At 36.2% G+C, this 27,261-nt stretch overlaps 1 protein-coding gene and 1 pseudogene across 2 annotated transcripts; one reads left to right on the top strand and one right to left on the bottom strand.

Moving 5' to 3' along the window:
• The window catches only part of LOC101138063 (UDP-glucuronosyltransferase 2A3-like), a 476,474-nt pseudogene that overhangs the window by 316,359 nt on the left and 132,854 nt on the right, over positions 1 to 27,261 (top strand).
• On the bottom strand, positions 194 to 26,997 carry UGT2B15 (UDP glucuronosyltransferase family 2 member B15). 2 transcript variants are annotated; one of them, XM_031010037.3, is made up of 7 exons: positions 26,539 to 26,997; positions 23,562 to 24,349; positions 21,700 to 21,848; positions 16,640 to 16,771; positions 8,696 to 8,783; positions 7,641 to 7,860; positions 194 to 961 (listed from the first exon to the last, which is right to left on the bottom strand). In XM_031010037.3, the coding sequence occupies exons 2-7, from the start codon at positions 24,283 to 24,285 to the stop codon at positions 682 to 684; spliced, it is 1,593 nt and encodes a 530-aa protein (XP_030865897.2). In that variant the 5' UTR covers positions 24,286 to 24,349; positions 26,539 to 26,997; the 3' UTR covers positions 194 to 681. The 2 variants fall into 2 exon arrangements, with proteins under 2 accessions (XP_030865897.2, XP_055241811.1); XM_055385836.2 differs by lacking the exon at positions 26,539 to 26,997 and adding an exon at positions 25,555 to 25,918.

Genomic DNA, 27,261 nt, shown 5'->3' with positions numbered 1-27,261 from the left:
TCTGCTCAAAATGAAGCCAAAATATTCTGAGCATTTGCAAAACAATGTTAATATTATGAGTGGAGTTCTTAATGTTGTCGTGTTCAAATACAATGTGTGAAACATAATGAAGCTCAGTAACTTTCGTGTGTAACTTTTGGATTAGAATAATAAATATCAATATAAGCCCATAAGGTTTTATATTATTTTTATTTTTATTTTCTTTTTTTTTATGGCTTGGATGACACTTTATTTTCAGATCCAATACTAGAAGTTGTTTCCATGTTCACATTTTCCTTCCTGGTTTAAAAAAAAGAGTTGTATTTTTTTTTTTTTTTTGCTTTTTTTTAATTATACTTTAAGTTTTAGGGTACATGTGCACTACGTGCAGGTTAGCTACATATGTATACATGTGCCATGTTGGCGTGCTGCATCCAGTAACTCGTAATTTAACATTAGGTATATCTCCAAATGCTATCCCTCCCCCCATTGTATTTTTCATAGCTTAAAAATCATCGACATAGAATAATTCCAACTAAAGTACATATTAAATCCCTGGAAAATAAATTTTGACTTAACAGGGTAAGTTGTGAAAAGATGTTTTGTCGCAGGAAAAAGGAAATCCTGCATTTAAAACCCTCCATGCTGAAGTAAAGGAGGAGTCCCATCTTTCAGTCATTCCACTTCTGGCTTTTGATATAACTAATCTCTTTTCTTCTTCTTTCCTGTTTTGGCAAGCTTTCGGAAACAAAACAGGCAACATTTTGTGATGATAAATATCACAGTTGTCACGCAGGCCAGCAGGAATGCTATCACATCCAAAGAGTGGTACTGGATCCAGGTGAGGTTGTGAGCTGCGACTCGAAGGTGCTTGGCTCCTTTGTGGCGCATGACAAACTCAATCCAGAAGACTGCTCGATCCAGGGGCTTCATTGGTTGGTCATGATGAATTCTTGATAATTTCATGACATTCTCTTTATAGCTGAAGGATAAATATAAAGATATCAACATAAAAGTAAATTTATTGCTTAAGCATATCAAGTCTATGGATGGTCTTTGAAAAGTGTCACACAAATGATTGAAAGTAAGTGTCACTTAGTTGACATGAAATTTCAATGTTTTAATTCATGTCATTACAGAAAGTTTGGTTTTTAAATTGGAGTTTTATAATTGACAAATACCTTTAAAAATGAAAAATGGAATTTTTCGGTGGGAAAGTTAATGTTTTCTGGAGCAGAAAATATTGTGAGCCATTCTAAGTGCTATAAGTAAGATAGTGGAAATGGAATCTTAGAATGATCTTTTTGATCTTTTTAATTTTTCTTTATTTTTTGAGACAGGCTTTTGCTCCATTACACAGGCTGAGTGCAGTCACATGATCATGGCTCAGTTCAGCCTTTCTCTTTCGGTCTCAAGTAATCCTACATCTCAGCCTCATGAGAAGCTAGGACTACAGCTGCACACCACCATGCCTGGCTATTTTTTTTTATTTTTTACATTTTTAGATACGAGGTGTTGCTGTAGTGCCCATACTGGTCTGGAACTCCTGTAGTCAAGTCATTCTCCTGCCTCTGCCTCCTAAAGTGTTGGCCCTACAGACATGAACCACTGTGCCCAGCCCATTTTGACATATTGACATATTTAAAGAAGAATTGTGTCACAACTGGTGAAATGCCTCCTAGTTTCTCAGCTTCTACTCTAATCTTTTGTCTTCTACCCTATTTTCCTTCTAGTAGCCAGAATATTTTCCAAATTAATATCAAATTATGACACTCACCTGTTAAGATTTCCATCTGGTTTCTTGTTACATTAAGAATAAATTCCAAATCTGTCTTTGGTCTAGAGAACTCTACACAGGCACCTACTTGTCCTAACCCTTTCCCCCTGTACACTTTCTTCTAGAGACAATGGCCTTCTGTTGTTCTTTAAACTCCTGAAGGTGTTCTCACCTTAGCCCCTTTACACCTTTTGTCCCCTGTGTCTCTCTCATTGAGCATTCTTTCTTGCAACTACTTGAGGTTTGCTTCTATTTCTTTTTGAGGCTTCCCCTTATATGATACCTCTTGGAGAGTCTTTTCCTGGCCACACTATAGGCACCCATAGGATTTCTCTAGTGCTTCGTGCTTACTTTGCTATTTGATTTCTGGAACTTTAAAATATGTTGTATATCTTCTACAGTAAAACTTTAAGTATGAAATACATAGGATAAATGTATATACACTATGTGACTACCTCAAAATTTTAAGATTATCTTAAACATTATCCCAAAGTGAAGACACCAATTTATCACAAACTGCATAGAAGAACTCTCTCCTCCTGGGCCATTTTAGTCACTATTTTTATCCTCAAAGTAAGTATTAACCTGATTTCTAATATCATAGATTAGTATTGTTTATATAATTGAATTAAATAATACATATTCATTTCTGTTTTTGTTTAGCAGTTGTTTAATAGCATTGGTGTAGAGAGTATTCAGTTGATTGACAAAGACCACAGATGATCTCTTCATTTTATGATTAATGGATATTTGTGTTGTTAACATTTTTTGACCTTACTAATAATTATGGTATTAAGATATTTGTATATTTTATTAGGTTTAAATATTTATTCATTTTTGTTGGATGTATACTTGGAAGAATAGTTGATGAGAGAAAGGCACATTTATAATTAGAATTTTTTGTTGACTGAATTTTTTAAAAAATATTTTTTATTTTAAAGAATCAGATTGTTTTCAGTTATCGTTTTTGGATGATTTATAATTTATTTCTAGTATGACTAGAACATATAATTTTTATGAATTTGAATCTTATACAATTTACTTAGTGTTTATTTATGGCCCAGCATATGGTAAATTCAGGTAACTATTTCATATAATCTTTTTTTTTTTTTTTTTTTTTTTTTTGAGACAGAGTCTCTCTCTGTCACCCAGGCTTGAGTGCAATGGAGTGATCTTGGCTGACTGCAGTTTGCATCTCCTGGGTTCAAGTGATTCTCATGCCTCAATCTCCCAAGTATCTGGGACTACAGGTGCTCATCCCCTACATCTGGCCAAGTTTTGTATTATTAGTGGACACAGGATTTCACCATGTTGGCCAGGCTGGTCTCTTAACTCCTGACCTCATGTGATCCTCCCACTTTGGCCTCCCAAAGTGTCGGGATTACAGGTGTGAGCCACCACACCCGGTCTCCATAAACTCTTTTAAAAATGTTTATTTTCTGTCTACACACACACAACCAGAGATATATGTATGGATACATATATACAGATATATGTGCAATATATATACACACACACATATATAACACATAGGTTACATTTAATTGTGTACTTCAAATGTTTTATCTCCTTAAATAAAATATTTCAAAGATCAGTATTTTGTCTTTTCTTTTTGGTCTGTTTAAATTTAATGTGAGTACTGGTAGGTTCACTTTTTTGTTTTTTTGCTTTTTTGTTTTTTTTTGAGATGGAGTCTCGCACTGTCACCAGCCTGGAGTGCAGTGGCACTATCTCGGCTCACTGCAACCTCCGTCTCCCGGGTTCAAGTGATTCTCCTGCCTCAACCTCCTGAGTAGCTGGGTCTATAGGTGCACACCACCATGCCCAGATAATTTTTGTATTTTTAGTAGAGACAGGGTTTCACTATGTTGGCCAGGAGTATGGTCTCGATATCTTGACCTCGTGATCTGCCCTCCTCAGCCTCCCAAAGTGCTGGGATTACAGGCGTGAGTCACTGCACCTGGTCAGTTCAAATTTTTTTAAAAAGTTTTATTTTTACTTTAAGTTCCAGGATACATGTGCAGAATGTGCAGGTTTGTTACATAGGTATATGCGTGCCACGGTGGTTTGCAGCACCGATCAACCTGTCATCTAGATTTTAAGCCCCTCATGTATTAGATATTTGTCCTGATACTCTCACTCCCCTTCCATCCCCCAAATCACCCTGGTGTGTGTTGTTCCCCTCCCTGAGTCCATGTATTCTCATTGTTCAACTCCCTCTTATAAGTGAGAACATGTGGTGTTTGGTTTTCTGTTCCTGTGTTAGTTTGCTGAGGATAATGGCTTTGCATTTCATCCATGTCCCTGCAACAGACATGATCTCATTCCTTTTTATGGTGCATAGTATTCCATAGTGTACATGTATCATATTTTCTTTATCCAGTCTATCACTGATGAGCATTTGGGTTGGTTCCATATCTTTGATATTGTAGATAGTGCTGCAATAGACATACATGTGCATGTGTCTTTATAGTAGAATGATTTATATGCCTTTGGGTATATATCAAGTAATGAGATTGCTAGGTCAAATGGTGTTTCTGGTTCTAGGTCTTTGAGGAATCACCACACTGTTTTCCATAATGGTTGAACTAACTTACATTCCCGTCAAAAATGTAAAAAGCTTTCCTATTTCTCCCCAGCTTCACCAGCATCTGTTGTTTTTTGACTTTTTAATCATCGCCATTCTGACTGGCATGAGATTGTATCTCATTGTGGTTTTGATTTGCATTTCTCTAATGATCAGTGATATTGAGCTTTTTTCATAAGTGTGTTGGCTGCATAAATGTATTTTTTTGAGAAGTGTCTGTTTATATCCTTTGCCCACTTTTTGGTGGTGGTGTCTTTTTTTCTTGTAAATTTGTTTAAGTTTCTTGTAGATTCTGGATATTAGACCTTTGTCAGAGGGATAGATTGCAAAAATCTTCCCTCATTCTGTAGGTTGCCTGTTCCCTCTGATGATAGTTTATTTTGCTGTGCAGAAGCTCTTTAGTTTAATTTGATCCCATTTGTCAATTTTGGCTTTTGTTGCAATTGCTTTTGGTGTTTGTGTCATGAAATTTTTGCCCATGCCTATGTCCTGAATGATATTGCCTAGGTTTTCTCATAGAGTTTTTATGGTTTTGGGTTTTACATTTAAGTCTTTAATCCATCTTGAGTTAATTTTTGTATAAGGTGTAAGGCAGGGGACTAGATTCCGTTTTCTGCGTATGGCTAGCTGGTTTCTCCAGCACCATTTATTTAATAGGGAATCCTTTCCCCATTGCTTGTTTTTGTCAGGTTTGTCAAAGATCAGATGGTTGTAGATGTGTGGTGTTATTTCTGAGGCCTCTGTTCTGTTCCACTGGTCTATATGTCTGTCTTTGTTCCAGTACTATGCTGGTTTGGTTACTGTAAGGTGTAAGGAAGGGATCCAGTTGCAGTTTTCTCCATATGGCTAGCCAGTTTTTCCAAAACATTTCTTAAATAAGGAATCCTTTCCCCAGTTGCTTGTTTTTGTCAGGTTTGTTAACAATCAGAGGGTTGTAGATGTGTAGTGTTATTTCTGAGGCCTATGTTCTGTTCCATTGGTCTATATATCTGTTTGGTACCAGTACCATTCTGTTTTGGTTATGTAGCCTTGTAGTATAGTTTGAAGTCAGGTAGCATGATGCCTCCAGCTTTGTTCTTTTTGCTTAGGATTGCCTTGGCTATATGGGCTCTTTTTTGGTTCGATATGAAATTTAAAGTAGTTTTTTTCTAATTCTGTGAGGAATGTCAATGGTAGTTTGATGGGAATAGCTTTGAATATATAAATTCCTTTGGGCAGCATGGCCATTTTTACAATATTGATTCTTTTTATCCATGAGGATGGAATGTTTTTCCATTTGTTTGTGTCCTGTCTTAATTCCTTCAGCAGTGGTTTCTAGTCCTCCCTGAAGAGGTCCTTCACATCCCTTGTTAGGCATATGCCTAGGTATTTTATTCTCTTTGTTGCAATTGTGAATGGGAATTTATTCATGATTTGGCTCTCTGCTTGTGTACTGTCAGTTTATAGTAATGCTTGTGATTTTTGCATATTGATTTTTGAATCCAGAGGCTTTGCTGAAGTTGCTTATCAGCTTAAGGAATTTTGGAGCTGCGACAAAGGGGTTTTCTAACTATAGAATTATGTCATCTGCAAACAGAGACAATTTAACTTCTTCTCTTCCTATTTGAATACCCTTTATTTCTTTCTCTAGTTCACCTTTAAATCCAGCATCTTATTCTATATATATATATATTTTTTTTTTTAATTTTCTAACCAGTTTTATGTTTCCTTACTTTCTTACTTTTTTTGAAGTATCTTAAATCATTTCTTGTCTTACTAATTTTTTGGTAAAGTGTTTTTAATGTATTCCCTTAGCTGGTACCATCTTACCTCATAATAATATTGGTAGGAGTAATAGACTCTGAATTGATGGTAGCTGGTCTAGGCACAGCATTTTTCATAGTATTTCCTTTGGATTATGGAAAAGTTAAGTATTACATATTTATTTTATCAACATTGAAACCTTTGTATTTCAAAAGGCATCTTCCAAAAAGTAAAAAAAAATCTATCTGTCCATAGTGGAAGAAAATATTTGAAAATCACATATTTGATAAGGGATTGTATCTATAATATATAAATAATTCTTATGAATCCATAATAAGATAAATAGAAAAAGACAAAATATTCACAAGATTAAAATAGAAATTTATCTAAGGAAGATGTGTGAATGACCAGTAAGCACATGAAAAGAGGGTTAATATCTTCAGCCATAAGGAAATGCAAATGAAAACCATAATGAGAGACCACTTTACACACACTAGAATGGCTGTAATAGAAAGACAGGTGATAACAAGTGCTGGGAAGAGTGTGAAGAAATTAGAGCCCTCCTATCCAGCTGGTGGTAATGAAAAATGATGCAAATACTTTGAAAAACAGTTTAGCCGTTCTTCATAAACAACAATTTCCCATATGCCTCAGCAAGTCCACTCCTAGCATCTCCTCAAAAGAAGTAAAAAGATATTTTTACACAGAAAATATGTATAACAATGTTCATAAGTACCAAAATTGGAAAGAACTAAAATGTCCATGCCCTGATAAATGGGTAATTTTGGTGTAAACATATCAAAGAATATTATATAGAAATAAAAATGAATGAGTTCTGATACATCCAACAACATAAATAAAACTAAAAATAATTATGCTAAGTGAAAGAAGTAATTTACGAAACACTATAAATTGTATGATTTCATTTATATAAAATATGTGAAGAGAATAATCTATTGAGAAACAAAGTAAGATGGTATTTTTCTAGGACTGGAGGTGTATTGGGAGTGACTTCATACATTATGAGTTTAATTTGAATTCATTAAAATGTTCTTTAGGGCTGTGGCTTTGTAACTATGTAAACATACTAAATATATTTAGATTTTAATTTTAGTGAATGTTATGCTATGCAAATTATAATTCATTATCACGTTTCTTAAAATAATGATAATAAAAATAAATTTTTGAGAAAGAATAGATTCATACTTTCAGAAATTTTAGGTATTGAATTGAAATATTTTATCATATTTCTCTAGTTATGTTATTTCTTTTCATTGTGTATTCTATCATTAAAAATATTTAAAATAATTATCTACGTATCTTTAATTTTTTTGATTTTATAATTCATTGCAGTCATTGGTGACCCATTAAATCTGTGGGGTTGAAATGTAACTTTCAAATAAACTGTCTGGTGGAAAGTAAGAACAGATTTTACATTGGTTAAATCACTTCAATCCCTTCAAAATTAGTCTCCTAAAAACGGGTTAAAATTCATATTCACTGTTGACAAAATAATTTATAAATACCACCTGGTCACAAAATTGTAATACTCACATAGGGTCATTAATGACTGACTTCAATGCATTGAGCAAATCTCTACTTGACATGGTCCTGATGTCCACACTGAGGGCTGCTCCCTTGGCTTTCATGTGAGCAATGTTATCATGTTGATCCGCAAACAAGGGAATGCCCACCATAGGGATCCCATGGTAGATCGCCTCATAGATGCCATTGGTTCCACCATGAGTTATAAAAGCTTTGGTTTTGGGATGACCTAAAAGTGGATGAATTTTAACAAAATTATTAATTATAAGGTATGGGAATTGAATAAGAAATGCACAATATAAGGAACTTAAAGCAAAACTGTTCCCTAGGTAACATTATACCCACGAAACTGCATTGAAATTGTTTTCAAATTTCAGAGGAATTGCCAGGTGAACAAAATGAAAAAGCATATTCTTAATTATAAAATTAAAATGTGCAAAAAAAAAAGAATAAGATTGGGTATACAAGAACGTGGTCTGTTAAGTATTATAAATAATGAAGTCACATTTACATATTTAAAAAATATTTGAATACTTAAAATATTTAAAATATTTAATTTTTTTTAAAGGCAGCAGGGAGTAGGGTGGAGGTGGGGCTGAGGAAGGACCGGTTATGCATCATCATGAAATGTGTTATCATTTTATCATGATAAAGATTGGTTATTTATTCCCATAAAAAGTAGAGTCACTGGTAATAGAAGAGCGTCCGCTATTTTTCAGTGCCTGTTGAAATAACCCTGCAGTAGGGGAAAGAACAGAGGTAAAGTTGCATAAATAGGAGACAGACAGAAAATACAGGATGTTATTTAAAACCTGTGAGAGGAAATTACACCTGAACAAAGAGATTTTTATTCTGACCATAAAGAATGTGACTGTATGTAATAAAATGCCAACTACTATAGTGCATTCTTTTTATACTAAGACTGGAAAATAAATATAAAGTAGTTAAATTTGATTTGTTTTTTAGTTTTCCAATAATAAATGCTAAATATGTTTGTTTTATGTTGAACTATTATCACTCCAATTTGCTGTTACTAATATATTCTCTGTTCTCCAGAGTCTTACCAAGAAGGTCATTCTGGGGTAACCACTTGTACAGTTGAGTATTGGAACCTAAAGTATTTGGCTTCTTGCCATCAAATCTCCATAGAACCTGTTAGGGCAAGGAAAATATCATGTTCAATGAATAGAACTCTAAAAACATAGCATGTTAGAATTCTGAAGAGATTAATAATCAGTTAGTTAATCCATATAAAAGATGAAGAAATAAGAAGAAGTGATGTCAAGTAATGAGAACTACTAAAAGTCTGAGGTAAGTTGAATACCCACATTTAATGTCTTTACTTTTATAATCAATTTGGTATATAAAGAAATAATGACATTTCTAACATAATAGCTAGACACATGAGATTGTGAAAGGAAAATAAATCTTGGCAACCCAAAATCTATGCTAAAGGGAAAAGTTAAGCTGCTCAGGGCAAACCTACCTCCCATTCTATTCAAAGTCAGCCCTCGGCTCACTGAGATAAATGCATATCTAATTGCCTCATTTGGAGAGGCTAATCAGAAACTCAAAGGAATTCAGCCATTTGTCTCTCATCTACCTATGATCTGGAAGCCCCTTCCATGCTTCAAATTGCTCTGCCTTTGTTTCTAGTTGTCCCCCATTTCTGGACTGAACAAATGTTCATCTTATATATGTTGATTGATGTCTCATGTATCCCTAAAATGTATAAAACCAAACTGTCCCCCCACCACCTTGGACACATGTCATCAGGACCTCCTGAGGCTGTGTCATGGGTGCACATTTTCAACCTTGGCAAAATAAACTTTCTAAATTATCTGAGAACTGTCTCAGATATTCAGGATTCATATTTTGGTAACCATGAAGAGATTCTGAGTGGAGGTTCCCTGACCTTTGATAAACGTCCTATCAGTGCTTGGTACCAGCATGAGCTAAATTTATGGCTCAAACAAAGAAGACAATTGGCTGAGGTCTGGGAGCAACCCCTGCAGAGAATCCCTGATACCCCAAAATTCAGACAAGATCTGAAGTTTATTTTGCTGTACAACTCCTTTTTGTTTTTTTTGGAGTTTTACTTGCTTCCTACAAGAAAGGCAAGATTTCCTATTTCCATGACAATGGAAGGCAGATAACTCTACGGAGTTTGAGCTCACTCCCAGGAGGGAGGATGAATTTGAGGTTTCTTTCCTGATTCTAGGATGGCAGAGGGCAGTTTTGGCCTGAAACCCATCCTTAGGTAAACAGCTGAATTGGGGTTTTGTCTTGGTTAATGTTTAACAACTAGCTGGACTTAATTTCTCCTTACCATTACAGTGCTTAGTGATCACATTTTTGGGATTTTTTTTTTTCGTACATTCCAGTATTTCTCCCATCAGATTTGATGAACTTTACCTGACTTCATCAAATCTGAGTGAGAATTCCAAATTGCGGGTAACAAAGCCTGCCTAATTTGGCTAAAATTCTTTGCAGACGCAAAAGAGAAAACAAAACAAAACAAAACAAAACCTAAAAACCATGCTCTTGGTTTCTGTGTTTGCTTCCTGTCTTTAAAAAAACAAATGTTCTTTTGTTTACTCTTCCTCCACCCTATACCTCCTTTTGCCTTTTGCCATTTGCAGTATGAAAAATCTAGAGAAGGCTTCTAATTATGAACTCTTTTAAAGAATTCAGAACAAAGGCACCACTCACCCCTTTAGGGGTGTTCTGTTTTCTTTGTGGAGTTCCAAGAGTTGTGGGCAGATTTTTTTCTCAGTCCAAAGCTCTGTTTTCCTATGTTGAATGACCTGATCTCTTTGGCTTTGAGATTACCACAGATTACCTCGTACTGTGAGAGGATTTTACCTTGGCATGTGTAATGGCAGATGAGTTACAAAGTAGAGGGTGGCTGAGTACAGTTTACGGGAAGTAGTATTGACTGTTGTTATTTTTTTCCTCCTAGGAAGTTGTTGTTTAAGAATCCTAATTCTAGTTTGGAGATGTATTGTAAAGGGTCTCCTCTATTGTTTTTATTCCCCAAATTAATCTCATTTGGCTTGTCTGTGTGGATTTGTGTGAGAAACTGAACTGTGGTTTACATAGGAAAATGAGAGACTGAGTTTTCTCAGCTCCAAAGTGAAAGGGCATCTGCTCCTCCCAGCCAAAAGGGACCCCTAAGCAACTGGGGGCCTTATGGGAGTGTCTTGGGGTTGACCCCCTGTGACATGGAGTGGCCCTGCAGGGAAATCCCCAATAAAAATTAACTTTTAAAAAAAGGCTAGTCCAGGAAGCACATATGAGGGCAGATCACCCAGCATTTTGAGCCCTCTCAGAGGTCATACACCTCTGGAGAGAGAAACTGAGATATGTAAGAGGGTGGAAACAACTCATTGGTGACACACTGTGGAGTACTGCCCACAAGCAGCACACATTGATTCACCACACATAAACCCTAGGCCACAGCTCAGTTCCTCCTTTTAGGAAAAAAAGTGGGAAACAAATAATCTAAGAATGAGGAGAAAACAAGAAGAATGATCCCCTGGTATCACTTGGTAGGTTTTATGACACCTCTACTTGGCAGAGTTTATGTAAAATGAAGGTAATACGGTCTTTGTGCACATATATATTAAGAGCCCTAAGGTTGTCCTGCAAACTGTAGAGTTCCTAAGTTCTCTCTTTTTTAAAAAAAATTCTTTTCTTCTTGCTTTAAATTTGCTTTTATTTCTCTATTAAGATAAAAACCACACTATGGATTCAACAGGTTTTTGTCTGCAAGCTGGTCAATTTTCTTTTATCTCATGGCTAAAGTTCTGAAGTAAAAGCCATAGAATCTTTTGTGTGTGTGTACATGTGTTTGCATATATTTAAAAGGCCATTATAATTTCTATAATTTTATGTTTAATAGGCAATTGAATCCATTTTATTTTTCTTCCAGCACACCAAATTTTTTCTCTCTGTACCTTATGATGTAAATTTTGCTATTTAATTTTCACTTGGTTTCTTTTAATATGCAAATGTAAGACTATTTAGCTTACAACTGCCTATGGTGATCAAGTATTCATACAGATTACCTATTGAAACAGGTTATCAAGAATTTGGAAGTCTAATATGGCAAAAAGTAGTTTTCATAAATCTATAAGATGTACTTCTATTGGCATGCTTAATATGTGTATGTATTTATGTGTTTTGTACACAATATTTTACTACTGAGAATATATAAAAGAGCTCTAATTAATTGGCTTAAGAAAATAAAAGTGCTTGAATTAAATACTTTGCCAGAAAAAAAAGACTAGTCAAATGCTTTTTCAAGTTTATGTAACTTCAATAAAATCTTTTATAAATAAGATAACTTTACAATTATTGCTAAAGTATGATAATATTAGAAATGTCTTAAGAATTTCCAGCATACATTTTTGTTTGCATTTATTAATCAAGCAATTTCATACTTATTCTTGCCAAATACTTTAAGGTGTCAAAATTTGACATAGGGGTTACAAAACTGTAAACCAAGCCCAAAACAGAATGATCTTTGCTTGTGTAATTTTTTAATAAATAAGACATTGATATTGGTTTAATGAAAATAGCCACATCTTGAATTAAGTAAGATTATCATAACTTCTAACCCTGTGGCATTAAGCAATCTAGTCCACAGGCAGTAAGGTTTGTTTTGGGAAAAAACTGTTATCATTTTTATTTCAAAGCTAAACTATAAAGGGTGTGAAATAGTAACACTCTCCTTCAACTCATTTTCAACTCGTATAAGTTTTTTTCCTCAAGTTCTGTTTGTTGTGGCATAATGCTAACAGTGTTTTCTAAAAGCTATCCAGCTCCTCAAGGTCCAGGGACTATCACAGAAGAGGTGGGTGTGCGAGATTTTAAGAACTGATACTGAGAAATAAGTTAGTTTATTTATAAATTAATCATTAATGTCAAAGACACACTAATGCAAGACCAACATATGGGCCCCTGAGTCAGATTAACAAGGTTTTCTGGAAGCATAAAGTGACTTCTTAATAAAGATTATAAAGGTTATGAAAGGCTGAGGAAAGTTATATCTTATGGTCAAGATTAGAATTTTATAGATTGTTCATACAATTTTGAAAAACAAAGTTATTTGGCTTCATGCTGTTTTATTAGGGCTTACTGTTTGGCAAATTGAGTCTCCTCTCTCAAAGAATGAAGATTTTTGCCTTTTTTTGAAATCCTTGAGTTACCACGTTAGTCAAACGAATGATTTATCTTACCTGTGATATTAAGTGTTTTAAACCTTTGATATTTGAGAAATTTTCCAAACAAATTATAAATTATGTTCTTTTCTGACCTAAGTAATCCTTTAATTTATTAGTTTCCCTAAAGTCCAAAAATGACATATTTTGGCTTATTTTGTATAAAAATTATACAGGAAACATTGTCAAATATGAAATGGTGTTTGGTCTTTTTGAGCTGTATTTATATAAGTATGTTATTGTTATGTGTTCCAAAATTATGGGAAACTCCTATAATTCTGATATGACTTAGTGTGTACGTTATCAGTAACAATTATATTTGTTAAGTTATTGTGTGCCACAGAGGTAACAAATTTCCTTGTCCATTGTGTCTTTGACTGAGGCTGCCCTAAAACTTTTTGTCATCCACAGACAATTGTTGTCTGACTTTGGTCCTCTTTAGAAGGCGATTTTATACTCAGCCATAAAATTCTCACAGGTGCTCTTGAAAAAAAGTTTTTGATAATTTTGGAGATTGTGACATTAGAATGGAAGAAAAACTTTCAGGACTCATGGAGAACTAAAATGATCATGAATATCAAGCAGAACAGGAATTAACTACATGGACTGAAATAATAGAAAACTAAACTAATCTTTTTGACTTTGCTTAAAACATTGCTGATCCTTTGTTTTGTTTTTTTTTTTAGAGTGAAGGAATCTTTTTTTTTTTTGAGCTATTAACAGCTTTTAACAATTTAGTATACTCCTATGAAAAAAATTTAGAACATATTTGTTTCCCTCTACCTGATTTTTCAGAATTTGGAAACTATTCGTGAGTATTTTTTACTTTTGTCAATACAGTTATTTGCATAAGTGCAATAAGAATCTATTTTCGTTTATAACAAAACACAATTGGAGAAACTGGTTATTTTATCAAGGCTTCCACTGGAATGGTGGGCTTTCCTTTAGGGAATCAAACTTAACTTATGGAGCCAATAAAAACCCCTTGGGAAAACTGGCCTCATACCTTCATCTATAAGGTCCCTGTACAGGGTTCCTGAACTGTGTTAAGCAAAGAATGCAACTTTCTGACAGGCCCAGGAGCCCCAAGTTTATTTTGGAACCCCAAGAGGAAAGGAATTCACCCAACTCATAGGTATTTGATGGTACAAATCTATGGCTTGCCTCAGCTTTAAAAAAGTCCTATCTGAGATTCTTTCTATAAGACAAAGTTCCATCAAAGCCACTTTAAAAGCCTATGTAAATAAAAAATTATTCTTCCTCCTCTGTGTACAATAATCAGGCCAAGTATAATAAAGCAAATCAGTTGTACCATGGTTTGTCTTTAGTAAAACTGGGAAACTGAAGAGAGAAAAATTATGTTTCAAAAATAACAGTACACCTGTTGTTAGATTCTAGTCTTGCCTAATGTTTTTCAATTTTTATTACTGTCTACAGTTTGGACTGAATTCTAATTTTTCATGGCTACACATCTTCAAAATAGTGTCTTCAGGTTTTTTTTCCTCCCCTTCCACCATTTTTCCTAATTTGGAGTCACTGTAAACTAAGCTATGCTTTCATAAAGCCCTACAAATTAAGCTAGACAACTTAAACTTCAGAAGAACATAACAGCAACCAATTTACATACATAATCCACTTTCTTACCTGCCTACTGATTTATGGACTTCAGAGTAATGGGCCTATATTAATTTTAAAGGATTGTTCTTTCATTTGGTTTTGTTTTTCTCCCTTTCTCCCTTTATTTTGTCTTCATAGGACATGAGACTTCACAACCTACTAAAAATGAACTTTCCTAATAACTCAGGACCTGCTTAGGAATAAACTGTCCTTGCCATTAGAGAGCAGATGAAAACCTGAGACCAGAGACTCATTTTCTTCTAAAATGCTTTCTCCAAAAGATTTTTTTTAAATTTAAGAGGAAAATAAGCCTTGGGGCCCCAAAGTCACTAAGCAAATCACTGCCTCCCATTCTGTTCAAAGTCACCCCTCTGCTCACTGGGATAAATGCATATCTGATTGCCTCCTTGGAGAGGCTAATCAGAAACTCAAAGGAATGCCTCCTCCCTGCTTCAAGTTGGCAAAAATAAACTTTCTAAATGTACTGAGACCTGTATCAGATATTCGGGGTTCACAAGATTATCAATGAAATATTTAAATATTTAAGAATGGTTAGGCAGTCTTAAATCTAGTACAAAAAAAGTAGCAAATTAGTAATAACCTATACATTTTACACAGTTTTTCATAGTTTACACAGTTCATTTTACATAGTTTATACTAGTTGTAACCTTCCAAATTTAATATAAATTTATTAATTTTTGAGTGATATGAGAAGAGTTTACTTATATCCACTTGTCTACTAGTCACAAGTTATTTTATGAATTTGACATCATTGATTACAAAAGACTAAATATTTAAACTGCACATATGGTGAGAAATAATGCTACATATGTAGTATGTGTAATTTCTTTCCATTTGCTAACTATCAAGTGCTACTTTCAGGAAAAATTTCAAGTGGCAGTGTTTGACACAAATTCAGACTATTATCAGTATTGCTACTTTTGTAAATGCTAACAATGTAGGAAAAAGGAGCCCATTGACAATTCATGATTAACAATACAGATGCTGAGAATGTAGAAAATTGTATTTTGCTACATTTTGCTTAACTGTTCTTTCACACTTAGATGATGCGCTACCTAGCATTGACAGCGTTGATATATGGTCAGCTATAGCCAGTCATTACCATGTCTAGTACCAAACTAAGGTACTGATTTTAGAATTCCCAAGCAATCTTTTTAAACTGGAGTAGAATTTACAAGTGTTGACCTTGTATTTGATATGGGAGTGTTAAAGTAACTCTGTGTTTTCAGCAAAAACTTGCATAGATCATTCGGAGAGGGCTATGTCAGATAAGAAACTAAAACATAAATTGAAAATACACAAAGATTGTATAGATTAGAAAATAAGTTCCTACCATGTTTATTTATATTTTCTGCTCCTTCCTCAATCTGGAGAAGGCACTAATCTAATTCTTAGAGCATAGTCTTTGTTGGGCCACATTTAATAATGCACACAGTCTACACTAAAAGCAGGATTCTATCTCCATCCTTTCCATTACATTTTTCTGCTTAAGACATTAGTGGCACCCAAGTTAGCAGAGCAGACAAGTTTTTTTTTTTTCTCTCTAAATCTGCTTGGCTAGGTGGGTACCTCCAGAGCAGTGGCTAGTCAGACTAGGACATTCTTTCTCTGAATGGCACCCTGAACAGAACATTAAATAGACCTATTCCAATGCACGGGAAGTAAAAACTGCCAGACTGCTTGGTAAGACGAAGCTGCATGATGCATTTCAAAGTTTTTTCAATACCTGCTTATTGTTATTGTGATAGTACAGTAACTTATTAAAATTTAACTGCTTTCTGATAATATCTACAGTGTATACAGTACCTTCTAAAGTCCTGTAAACCAAAAGGAGCAAATGACAGGGCAGAATTTAGTGATTTCTATGTACATGCTACGATACCATGATAATACCAAACTTCACTAGCGCCTCTTAAATATATTTCCTTCTGATCACAATATTAATGCCAACGTTATTATCAACCAAAATTCCTCTCTTTATGATTTTAAGATCTTCCATATACGTTTTTGTTTTGAACAGATGTCTGAGATAATTAGAACTATCATAGCAGTTAAATTTTCAGGCAGAACATTTCTGTAATGGACTCTTGAAGGGTTTAACAGATTCATTTAGTAGCCATCCACAATTAAGGCACTTTATCTAACCTTTTGTGGGATCTGGGCAAGGGCTGATGCAATCATGTTGGCACTTTCTTCTGACATGTTACTGATCATCGACCCCAGAGAAAACACCACAATACCATTTTCTCCAGAGCTCTGCACAAACTCTTCCATTTCCTGTGAAGAAAGAATTTGTTCTATCAGAAAAGAGCAACAACACAGAAAACACTATTGACAGGATTGTTACAAACATCTAAGATGAGAAAGTCAGAAGCTATTGGAGTAATTTTTTTAAACTGACCTAATCATTCAGTTTCTTTGAAAGGAGATGTGTAATATAATATATGTGGGATCTTTCATGCAAATTTGTGTAAATATGTGTGCATATGCATGTATGTATGTGTGTGTAAGGAAGAAATGAAACAAAGCTATGACACTGCAGTAGGAGGAGATAATGCTAGAAAATATTACACCCAGACACTTTATTTATAATATTATAATTACTAACATAGGTTATTGGAAGGTAGCTTTACTTGGCTTCAATTCTATTTTTTTTTTTTTGTGGTTCTACTAAATCTCTTGTGTTTATTTGGGGTAGTTTATTTTATTTTATTTTTTTCTGTTCAGTTCTTTTAGTTAGGAGTCATTGGAGCCATTACATGACTATGAGCAATGAGGAAAAGTTAGTTACAATTGGAATGATATTATATCTACATTTATTTAGCTTCTAGCTCTCTAACCCTTTATATTTCACTTAAAGTTAGGGTTTCCTAGTCTTACCTCACTACCCCTCACTGCCCCCGACACCCCCACCCCCCAAAAACACCTTAAAAGCTGAAGTATAAGAATCATTGACATTCAGCAGTCTGGTATTGTGGTTTGGAATTTCTGGGAAATAGTTCTGAGAATTCCATTTATAATACAGTATTATATACTATATAGTTACATAACTAAGTGATCTTATTTCTCAGGTCATTGCTTAGGTATGACTATGACACCTTTTGTCCTGAAATCACAGTGTGAAATTGATGTGCTATGTATAACTGAATGTGAGGGACCCTCATCATCACTTTGCTGTGTCTCACAGGGGGCACTTGAACCACAGTGGGAGAGGTCACCAGGACTTTCTCCAGTGGAGATCTGCTCACCCCCTAGAGTAGCTTCCTCACACTATATGAAGCTCCTGGTGAATATGTGTTTGCTCTGAAATGAATGAGAATTATTCTGACTTGTGTTTCCTGATGTGTCCCTGTTTTTAAACTTAAATCCATTCTCTAATGCCACATCGCCAATGTATTCTCACACCAAAAAAAAAAAAAAAAAAAGAGAGAGAAAGAGGAAAAGAAATGTAGACCCATAAGTTTCCCGGATATCATATCAAAATTGTATACTCATCTTTTTGTTGCTGTTGTCCCTTTTGTTCTAAATTCTCTTTTTCTTAGTAAAATAATGACCAACCCCTTCTATCATAACAAATATACTTTCTGGTCCTAATCATTGGGGGAAATTTCTTTATAAAACTGTTTACAAATAAAAAAAGAAATTCTAAAATATGTCAATTGAGACCATATATTGATAAGTATTTTTCAAAAATATAATTTAACTTTATGACATCTTTTTTTTTTTTTTGAGATGGAGTCTTTCTCTGTCACCCAGGCTGGAGTGCAATGATGCAATCTTGGCTCATTGCAACCTCTGCCTCCCAGGTTCAAGCAATTCTCCTGCCTCAGCCTCCTGAGTAGCTGGGATTACAGGCACCTGCCACCACGCCTGGCTAATTTTTCTGTTTTTAGTAGAGACAGGTTTCACCATCTTGGCCAGACTGGTCTTGACCTCCTGACCTTGTGATCCACCCGCCTCAGCCTCCCGATGTGCTGGGATTACAGGCATGAGCCACTGTGCCTGGCCTGACATCAGTTTTAATTGGAGATTCAGTGTATGGCTATTAGAGATAATTCATGAGGCATCCAGGAACTCAGTGTAATTGCAGTTTCCTGTAGCCACATTTAATGTAACTTGAGTTCAATGTTTTGTCTCATTCACTGCCAAAAGTCTGCTTCATCCACCCAGTGTTGAAGTAATAAAACGTCTATTTATAGACAGATCAGCACTGATCTCATTCTGTGATGTCTTTATGAAAGTAATGGTAATAGAAGATCAATGTAAGTAGTTTTATAAAAGTATGAAAATTTAGAAAAAGAAAATCATTTACCCATATCTCTATCTCAATTTAAAATGTGTACCATTTCATTATGGGTTTAATTCTATTTATATAACTCAATGTACATATGTGATGTTTATTTAGAAAATTTTATTCTCATTGTATATGCCTTTTTATTCTACAAAAAAAAACTGTGATCTTGTTCTACTCATCATTTTGTTCCTTAGTTTCCAACTATACCTGTACCACGGCTGACAGTGTAATTAAACATTGTTTTGAAAAAAGGATTGTAATGGCTTGGTATGCACATTATATAAGTTTTTAACCATTTCTTAATGTAAGATATTTGAATTATTTCCAGAGTTTTTTAAATGAATATTTGCTACCGATATTGAATCTTACCATCATGATTTATTCTCTGTACAGTTTCATGTGAGTATATTATAAAAGCAATGCCTATATGCATTTTTCAAACACTTGATACTTTTTGGCAAGAGTCTTATTCTTTTGAAATATACAAACATTATCTGAGAATCTAATACATAATGGAAAAGCAAGCAAATTTGTCACAACAATTATTTTGTGTACAAAAGAATTAGAGAATCAGTTTCACAATTATTTACTTGGATTCAAGTCTACCTTCTGCAAGTTAACAACAACGGAGGCTCACACTTGTAATCCCAGCACTTTGGGAGGCTGAGGCGTGTGGATCACCTGAGGTCAGGAGTTCAAGACCAGCCTGGCCAACATGGCGAAACTCTGTCTCTACTAAAAACACAAAGGTTAGTCAGGTGTGTTGGCAGGTGCCTGTAATCCCAGCTACTTGGGAGGCTGAGGCAGGAGAATCAGATCGCTTGAACCTGGGGGGTGGAGGTTTCAGTGAGCCGAGATCATGCTAGTATCAGTAATAATCACTATTGTACTACTAGTCATTTATCCCTTGTCCTCCTTATTCTGCTACTCTCTTCCCGCTGCTACTGGCACTATCACTTTCTTTTAATGTGAGTGAGGAATTTTTTTTTGAGGATAAGATAAGAGTACAGAGAATTACCTTTTAAGCTAGAATATTAATGAAGAGCCTCCACCTTTACAATACAACTTTAGCTTTCCAGCTTGTTCAACTGACTGCCCAAACTTAAACATTTACATTTAAACAAGTACACAGAGTATCTGTTCTCTAGGACTTTGCTAGAGAATATAATCTTGATGTGTTGGAAGATCAATCACTATTAAATGAAGACTGATATCTTAAATGGCTGGCACATGTTAGCTAATTTAAAGTATTAGAAATAATGACTAAAATAATCATAATATCAACAATATTTTTGGATCACTGGCTATGTGTCAGAGACAACTTAAGTGTTTTATCTGTGGTAACTAGTTTTTTTCCACACAGCACAATATGAAGTTGTGATTATTATTGTAAAAGTAGTCATGATTGCTTAAACTCACGTAAAAGTTCCTAAATGATCTTTACATTTTACAAACTTGCCTTTTTGCAATATTATGCATTGGGAATATTGGGATTTTTTAAAAGGAAATCTGATCATATCTCTTCATTTCTTAACTCTTTTCACTCTTTTCAGTAGCTCTCCATTGTCCCTAATGGGTATATCAAATTTCATATATATATATATATATATATATATATTTTTTTTTTTTTTTTTTTTTTGAGACAGAGTCTCACTCTGTTGCCCAGGCTGGAGTGCAATAGCGTGATCTCGGCTCTCTGCAACCTCCGCCTCCCGGGTTCAAGTGATTCTCCTGCCTCAGCTTCCCAAGTAGCTGCTATTACAGTCACCTGCCAACATGCCTGGCTAACTTTTGTATTTTTAGTAGAGACGGGGTTTCATCATGCTGGCCACTCTGGTCTCCAACTCCTGACCTCAGGTGATCCACCTGCCTTGGCCTCCCAAAGTGCTGGGATTACAGGTGTAAGCCACCACGCCCGGCCCATCATTGACTTTTACTCAACCTTTTCCTGTAAATTAAATTTGGAGTTCCTGGGAACTGCCCTTATTGCTTTTCTGCTTTTCTGCCTTAATGCAAGCCTTTACTTTTTTGTTTGTTTATTTGTTTGTTTTTGAGACAGAGTCTCGCTCCGTCGCACAGGCCAGAGTTCAGTGGTGTGGTCTCAGCTCACTGCAGCCTCTGCTCCCAGACTCAAGCAAGCCTCCTGCCTCAGCCTCTTAAGTAGCTATGACTATGAGACTACAGGCACACACCAGCATGCCTGGCTATTATTTTATTTTTTATTTTTGTTAGAGATGAGGTTTTACCACGTTGCCCAGGCTGGTCTCAAACTCCTGAGCCCAAGCAATCATGCCTTCTCTGCCTCCCAAAGTGCAGGGATTATAGGTGTGAGCCACCTTGCCTGGCCTCTGGTTTTCTTTTTGTGTCTTTCTCACCCCCTCATCGTTTCACCTATCTCTGCACATTATTGAGTACTCACTTTAATTGTCAATGAGTTTGGGATCTCTTCTGCATATTTCTTTATCATTGTGGTCTTTCCTTATAACACTTTTTAGACTTTTCTTTTTCACTTGTTTTTATTCTATCTTTCAAAGTACAATGTAAGGCATGAGGGAGCAGAAACTGTGCTACCTTTATTCTCTGAAAATCCAGCACTTACCTGTGGTTTGTATTAATCACTCTACAAATATTTTTTGAAGAAATGAATCATACTATCTTTTGGGTTGCACAATGAAGGCCTTACTTTAACCAACCCTGTTTTCAAAATCTCCCTAGTAAACCTCTTTGGTCTTTAATGATAATAACATTCACATACTTGTGATAGTATAGAAATATATGATTTTCTAACGGCAAGTCCTTTTTTTTGACTTCCCATATTCCCCTCACTCTGAGTTAAACACTCTGAAAGAAACATATCCAGCCATTCCTTCTGAAAATGTCAAGCAAACAAATGAAACAAGAATACATTTACCTTAGGCAGGGGTTTGGCTGGTTTACAGTGAAGTCCTCCAACAAAATCAACATTTGGTAAGAATGGGCGAGGAAATTCAAAATCCCAATAGGTTCGAATGAGCCACATTTCAGCTTTCCCCATTGTCTCAAATAATGTAGTGGGTCTTCCTGATGGAAAAAAACAAAACAAAACAAAAGGTAGCTAATATGAGAATTGTTATTTTAATATTGAATATGCAGGTATTTTCCTGAAAGGACTTGGAATAACATACCCAAACATATATAAAATGTCTGTGCATTGATAAAATATATATAAATACATTTATATATAGTCATAATTTAAATTTTATGTATTGCATATGTTGCTCATATGTATATATAAGGAAGGCAATGTATTCAGAGATCTGTAAGAAGAAATCACATCTTTAATGTAACATCAGTATATTCACAATCATGAATAATTATTAAAATAAGTCACTAATATGGTTTGACTGTCCCCGCCCAAATCTCCTCTCATCTTGAATTATAATCCCCATAATCCCAATGTGTCGAGGGAGGGACCCAGTGGCAGGTGATTGGATCATGGGCTGGATTCCTCCATGCTGTTCTCATGATATTGAGTGAGTTCTCATGAGATCTGATAGTTTTATAAGTGTCTGGCATTTCCCCTGCTTGCACTTCTCTCTCCTGCCACTAAGTGAGAAGATCCAAGCTTGCTTCCCCTTAGCCTTTCACCATGATTTTAAGTTTCTTGAGGCATCCCAGTCATGTGGAACTGAGTCTATTAAACTTCTTTTCTTTATAAATTACCCAGTCTCAGGTATTTCTTTACAGCAGTGTGAGAATGGACTAATGTAGCCACTATGAACTTAAATACACATTTGTGTTCCCTTTGAAGCTGCAATAGTAACAAATATACATTTAAACAACTCTTTCAGTTCCACAATTAATTCATCTCACCTTACCCATGAAAACAGCTTTCCAGGAAGTACTCTAGTGTCTACAGTTTATTAAGCTAGTCCCTTGATCCTTGGTTCTCAAAGTAAACCATGAGTTTTTTGAGCTCAACACTGAAATCTTTACACCTCCTACTGTCTTGGTTCATCTTAAGATCTTAATACAATTAGATTTTTAAAATAAATATATTTACAAATGAGAATTAAAACATTTTCAGAATTTATTGACATAGAGATATGTGCTCTCCCTTAATTTGGCCCCTATTTTCTTTGATGGAGAGATGCAGTTTAATAAAATATAGATTAAAACTTAGATGTTCACTTTCAACAAGATTTCAGTTTTTGAAAGAAATAATTGTCAACCTGTTATTGAAGGAATGTATAAACATTAGAAATCTCAAGTTTTAGGCTTCTGTTTCTGGAGTAGAGCCACTATATTTCTCAGCTGTGAAGGAATCCTTCTTACATGAAAAACAAAATTTAATTTCTAAATGAGGAAACTGAGGTACTCAAAGAGAAACAAATTCCTCAATCCTGCATTGATAATTTTTCTAGAAATATGTGTAAATACTAAATTTATGTGTCTGCCTTCATGAAGATGTTTCTTGAGGTATCTATTGACTTTTTTTAAAGATGAAAAAACGTATAGCAAAATGATATGTGATGGTTTAAAGAAATCATTAGTGCTTTACATTGAAGGTTTATGACTCTCTGGGTGTCCTGTAGTAGTGATGGCCCCAGGGTTCTAACTGATTCTATAAGGTCAACATTCTACAATATTTTTGAGATTGATAGATCATCTTACATTTGCAATTCATAATTTCCCTTAAAAACACTATCTTCTGACATTATATTTATATAAGCTCACCTTCAAAGGCACAGAAAAGTTAGAACTTAATAAGCACCAATTAGACACATGACTTACCTAGAACTTCACTATAAAACTGGTCCCACTTCTTCAGATCATAAACTTGAAACCAAAAGTCAAAATAAAGCATATGTATCATATTTTTTATCCTCTCCGTGAAAATCATTTGATCACTTAATTCTGACATAACAACAGGTACATAGGAAGGAGGGAACAGAAATCCTCCACCATTCTTCTCAAATGTGTAGCCAACAGAGAATCGAAGACTGTACAGAAAGGGTATGTTAAATAGTTCAGCCAGTAGCTCACCACAGGGATTAAGGGCATCTGCCAGAATGACATCAAACTTTGACTCTTGTACTTTCGTCATAAGTTTCTTATTCAAAACTGCATCTTTACAGAGCTTGTTACTGTAGTCATAATATTCCCAACACAATTCTTGTAATTGTGAAAAATATGACCAAAATGTATTTTTTGAAATACCATATATCCATCTATCGAGAATTTTCAGAAGAGAATCTTCCAAATCATTTTTAGTTAAAGATGTAGGATAAACTTCTAATTTAATAGCAGATGATTTACTGGCATTGACAAGAGTAGAAGCCGAAGATGTCAACACAGTCACCTCATGACCCCTCTGAACAAGCTCTTCCAGGATTGTCTTCATATTTATCCAATGGCTGTATTCTGTGGGCCACACCAGCACCTTTCCACAGCTTCCAGAGCTAAAGTAACAACTGAGCTGTATCAGCAGAAAGACTGACGTCCATTTCAGAGACATCCTGGTCTTATGCAATGCTTCTTTTCCAGTTGTTGTTTCTTTCTGTCATTTCTCATACTTATATCTGAGGAAAAATCAATCAAGTTAAAATATAACTGCTAAAATTCAAAGCAAATACATAATACTAACAGTCTGAATAGGTGCATGCCAAGGAGACCAACAAAAGATTGATGACCTCATATTTATTTTAGTGTGTTTGGTGTTCTTTTATGTTTACAATTAGTCTAGTCAAGCAATAATTTTTATGACTTAGAATATGTAAGTAACCTGTCTTATGTAATTATTTTATAATACTGTTAAGAACAGTGGCAAGTGAGAGGCTCCTGCCTGTTCAGTGCCCTTGACATAGAGAGAAGAAGTAATTATACAACTCAAACAGCATTTTTTAATATCATGGTGCAAGTAATGTCTTCTAAAACTTTGTTGACACATAATTCATTTACCATATGACTCACCAATTAGTGTGTACAGTTCAATGTTTCCTAGTATATTCACAGAATTTACATTCACTACAATAATCAGTATTATCTCCAAAAGATTCTATGCAATAGCCTCTAACTCCCCACTCTGAAATTTTGCATCCATCCTGCCCTAGGCAACCACTAATCTAATTTCTATCTCTATAGATTAGCATTTTCTGGACCCTTTAAAAAATAAATGAGGGTTTTCCAGTGATCATGGCAGATGGGATGCAGGACTAGATTGCAGCTCCAGACTGAGCAGCATGCAGAGGCTCGCATTGTGAATTTTAGCTGCAGATCAACTGCAAGAACAGACCAGCAATTCTGAGAGGACCCACACACCCTCTGCAGGAAGCGTACTGCTCCTGCAGGACCTGGGAGACATCCCAAACACTGTGAGTGCCCCAACAATGGAAGTGGGAAAGGGTGATCCCCCTCTCCAGAATACACATCCCCACTGGAGAAGCTGAAGTTCTGTTTGCAGGAGAAGTTCCTGACTTTATGTGAAGCTGAGTCAAATTAGAGAACCAAGCCAAGCAAAATATAGGGGTAGAGGAAGTAGCAGAAAGGCACTGGGAGCTCTCTGGATACCCAAGCGGCTCATTCCTGCCTGGCATCACAGGGATCTATCAGGAGGGTGGCCAGTGATGCAGGGGGTTCAAAGATTCTCCTCAGGGCCTGAAGGCTTGAAGGGATGAGTAACTCCTCCCTTCTCAGGCTCAGCCCCAAGACGCAAGGCCACTTGCATCAGCAGCGTGTGTCAGCAAGATAGTAGAAGCAGGAAGAGAGCCGGCCAGAAGACACTTACCTTGGCTGGAAGAGATGTACCCCTGAAGATCAAGAAATAGGCCATCCAGGTACTACATAGCAGTCACAACAGACTGGGACACTTACTGTTTACAGAGGACTACAAAACCCCTGTCCCATCCTCACTTGGGGCTGATGCCATTTTAGGCCTCAGCCCACCTGCAACCAGGCGTTCATTAAAACAGCATGTTGCTCCACACCACCTCCTGTTGTCTGTTGGCGCGCTGTTGGGGTTCAAACTGATTCAAGAACCTTACATCTGGTGCCAGATCCTAGGAGGGGCTCAGGTCTGTGTCGCTTGTGGACCTACCCCTCCACCCCAGAGAGCAGGGCACAGCAACTAGACAGAGGAAGTTCCTCAGCCTCCAGTCGCCTCTCTGTGCATGCGCATCAGCCACTGATCTCGCCTACTGGTAAGTTTCCCTTGGAGCCTGATTAACAGGGCAAAATCTACATGGCCTCTCTTGGTTTCTCCAGTCCAAAAATCCAACACTGATCCAAGAAGGCGCCAGCGTGCGCCAGGCACTCGCTGATCATCTGGTCTTAGGGGGATGCCTCTAAGCCATTTCATCCCGTTCCAGGAACCAAAAAGGCAGCGGAGACAATAACTTCTTTTATCGTCTCCCTCCAGCTGTCCAGGATGGTCTCCTTTTTCCCTGTTCTCTCGAGCTACCCTTCATTATGGGAAACTCCCGGTCCTCAATTCCAAAAAACAGCCCTCCAGCCTGCCTCATTAAAAATCTGCAAACCTTAGGCCTCAGGCAAGATATCTGCCATAAGTGCCTTGTCTTTTTTATACAATAAAGCCTGGTCGCAGTATGAATTAGATAATGGGTCCAAATGGCCCACAAATGGAACACTCAGCTTTACAGTTTTAACTGACTTAAGCAGTTATTGCAGATGACTGGGAAAATGGGGAGAAATTCCTTGTGTCCAGGCCTTTTCGCACTCAGATCACAGCCCGACCTCTGCAATTCTTGCTTACCTGTTCAAATCCTTCTTCATTCTCGCCGCCCTCATTGCCTTTATCCTCCCGACCCTACCTCTTTTTCCTCATTGGATGGAGCAGACTGCTGTACACCCCTCCCAGACCCTACCCCTCCATCTCAACCAACTTCATTAACTCCCCAAGCTTCCTCATTGTCTTCTGAGCCACCATCTTCCCAGCCACCATCTTCCCAGCCAGCATCACTCACTTCTTTTCCTATACTGTCCTCTCCTCAGGAAAACTCTAGCATTGCCTGTACTCATTCTCCTTCCTTACAGCCCTCTCATGGAGCCTGTAAACCCATCCCGCCACCTTACACCGGTATCTATCCTCCAATGCTTATCAACTCAACCCCCCTTCCCTCTTCAAACCCTCAGCAGGAACCCCTTCTGGCTTCTTCCTTCTCTCCTGCCCATACTAGCTCCGGCACCATCTTTGGCCCATGCCCCACCCGTACTTTAGCACCAGTGCTAGAATGCCCCCTTCGGGAAGTAGCGGGAACTGAAGGTATTGTTAGAGTTCATGTTCCCTTCTCCCTCACTGATCTCTCTCAAACTAACTAAAGACTCAGTTCATTTCCAGAAGACCCTACCTCTTATATTAGGGAGATTCAGTACCTTACTCAGTCTTATGAACTAACCTGGCATGACCGCTACTTATCTTCTCTTCCACCCTCACCCCAGAAGACCAGGATCGTACTTGGACCCTAGCTCAGGTGCA

The sequence above is a fragment of the Gorilla gorilla genome, chromosome 3 (assembly GCF_029281585.2).
Source record: "Gorilla gorilla gorilla isolate KB3781 chromosome 3, NHGRI_mGorGor1-v2.1_pri, whole genome shotgun sequence".
Classification (NCBI taxonomy): domain Eukaryota; kingdom Metazoa; phylum Chordata; class Mammalia; order Primates; family Hominidae; genus Gorilla; species Gorilla gorilla.
Note: the sequence above shows the minus strand (reverse complement) of the source record. Positions and strands in the feature narration are given on the sequence as shown.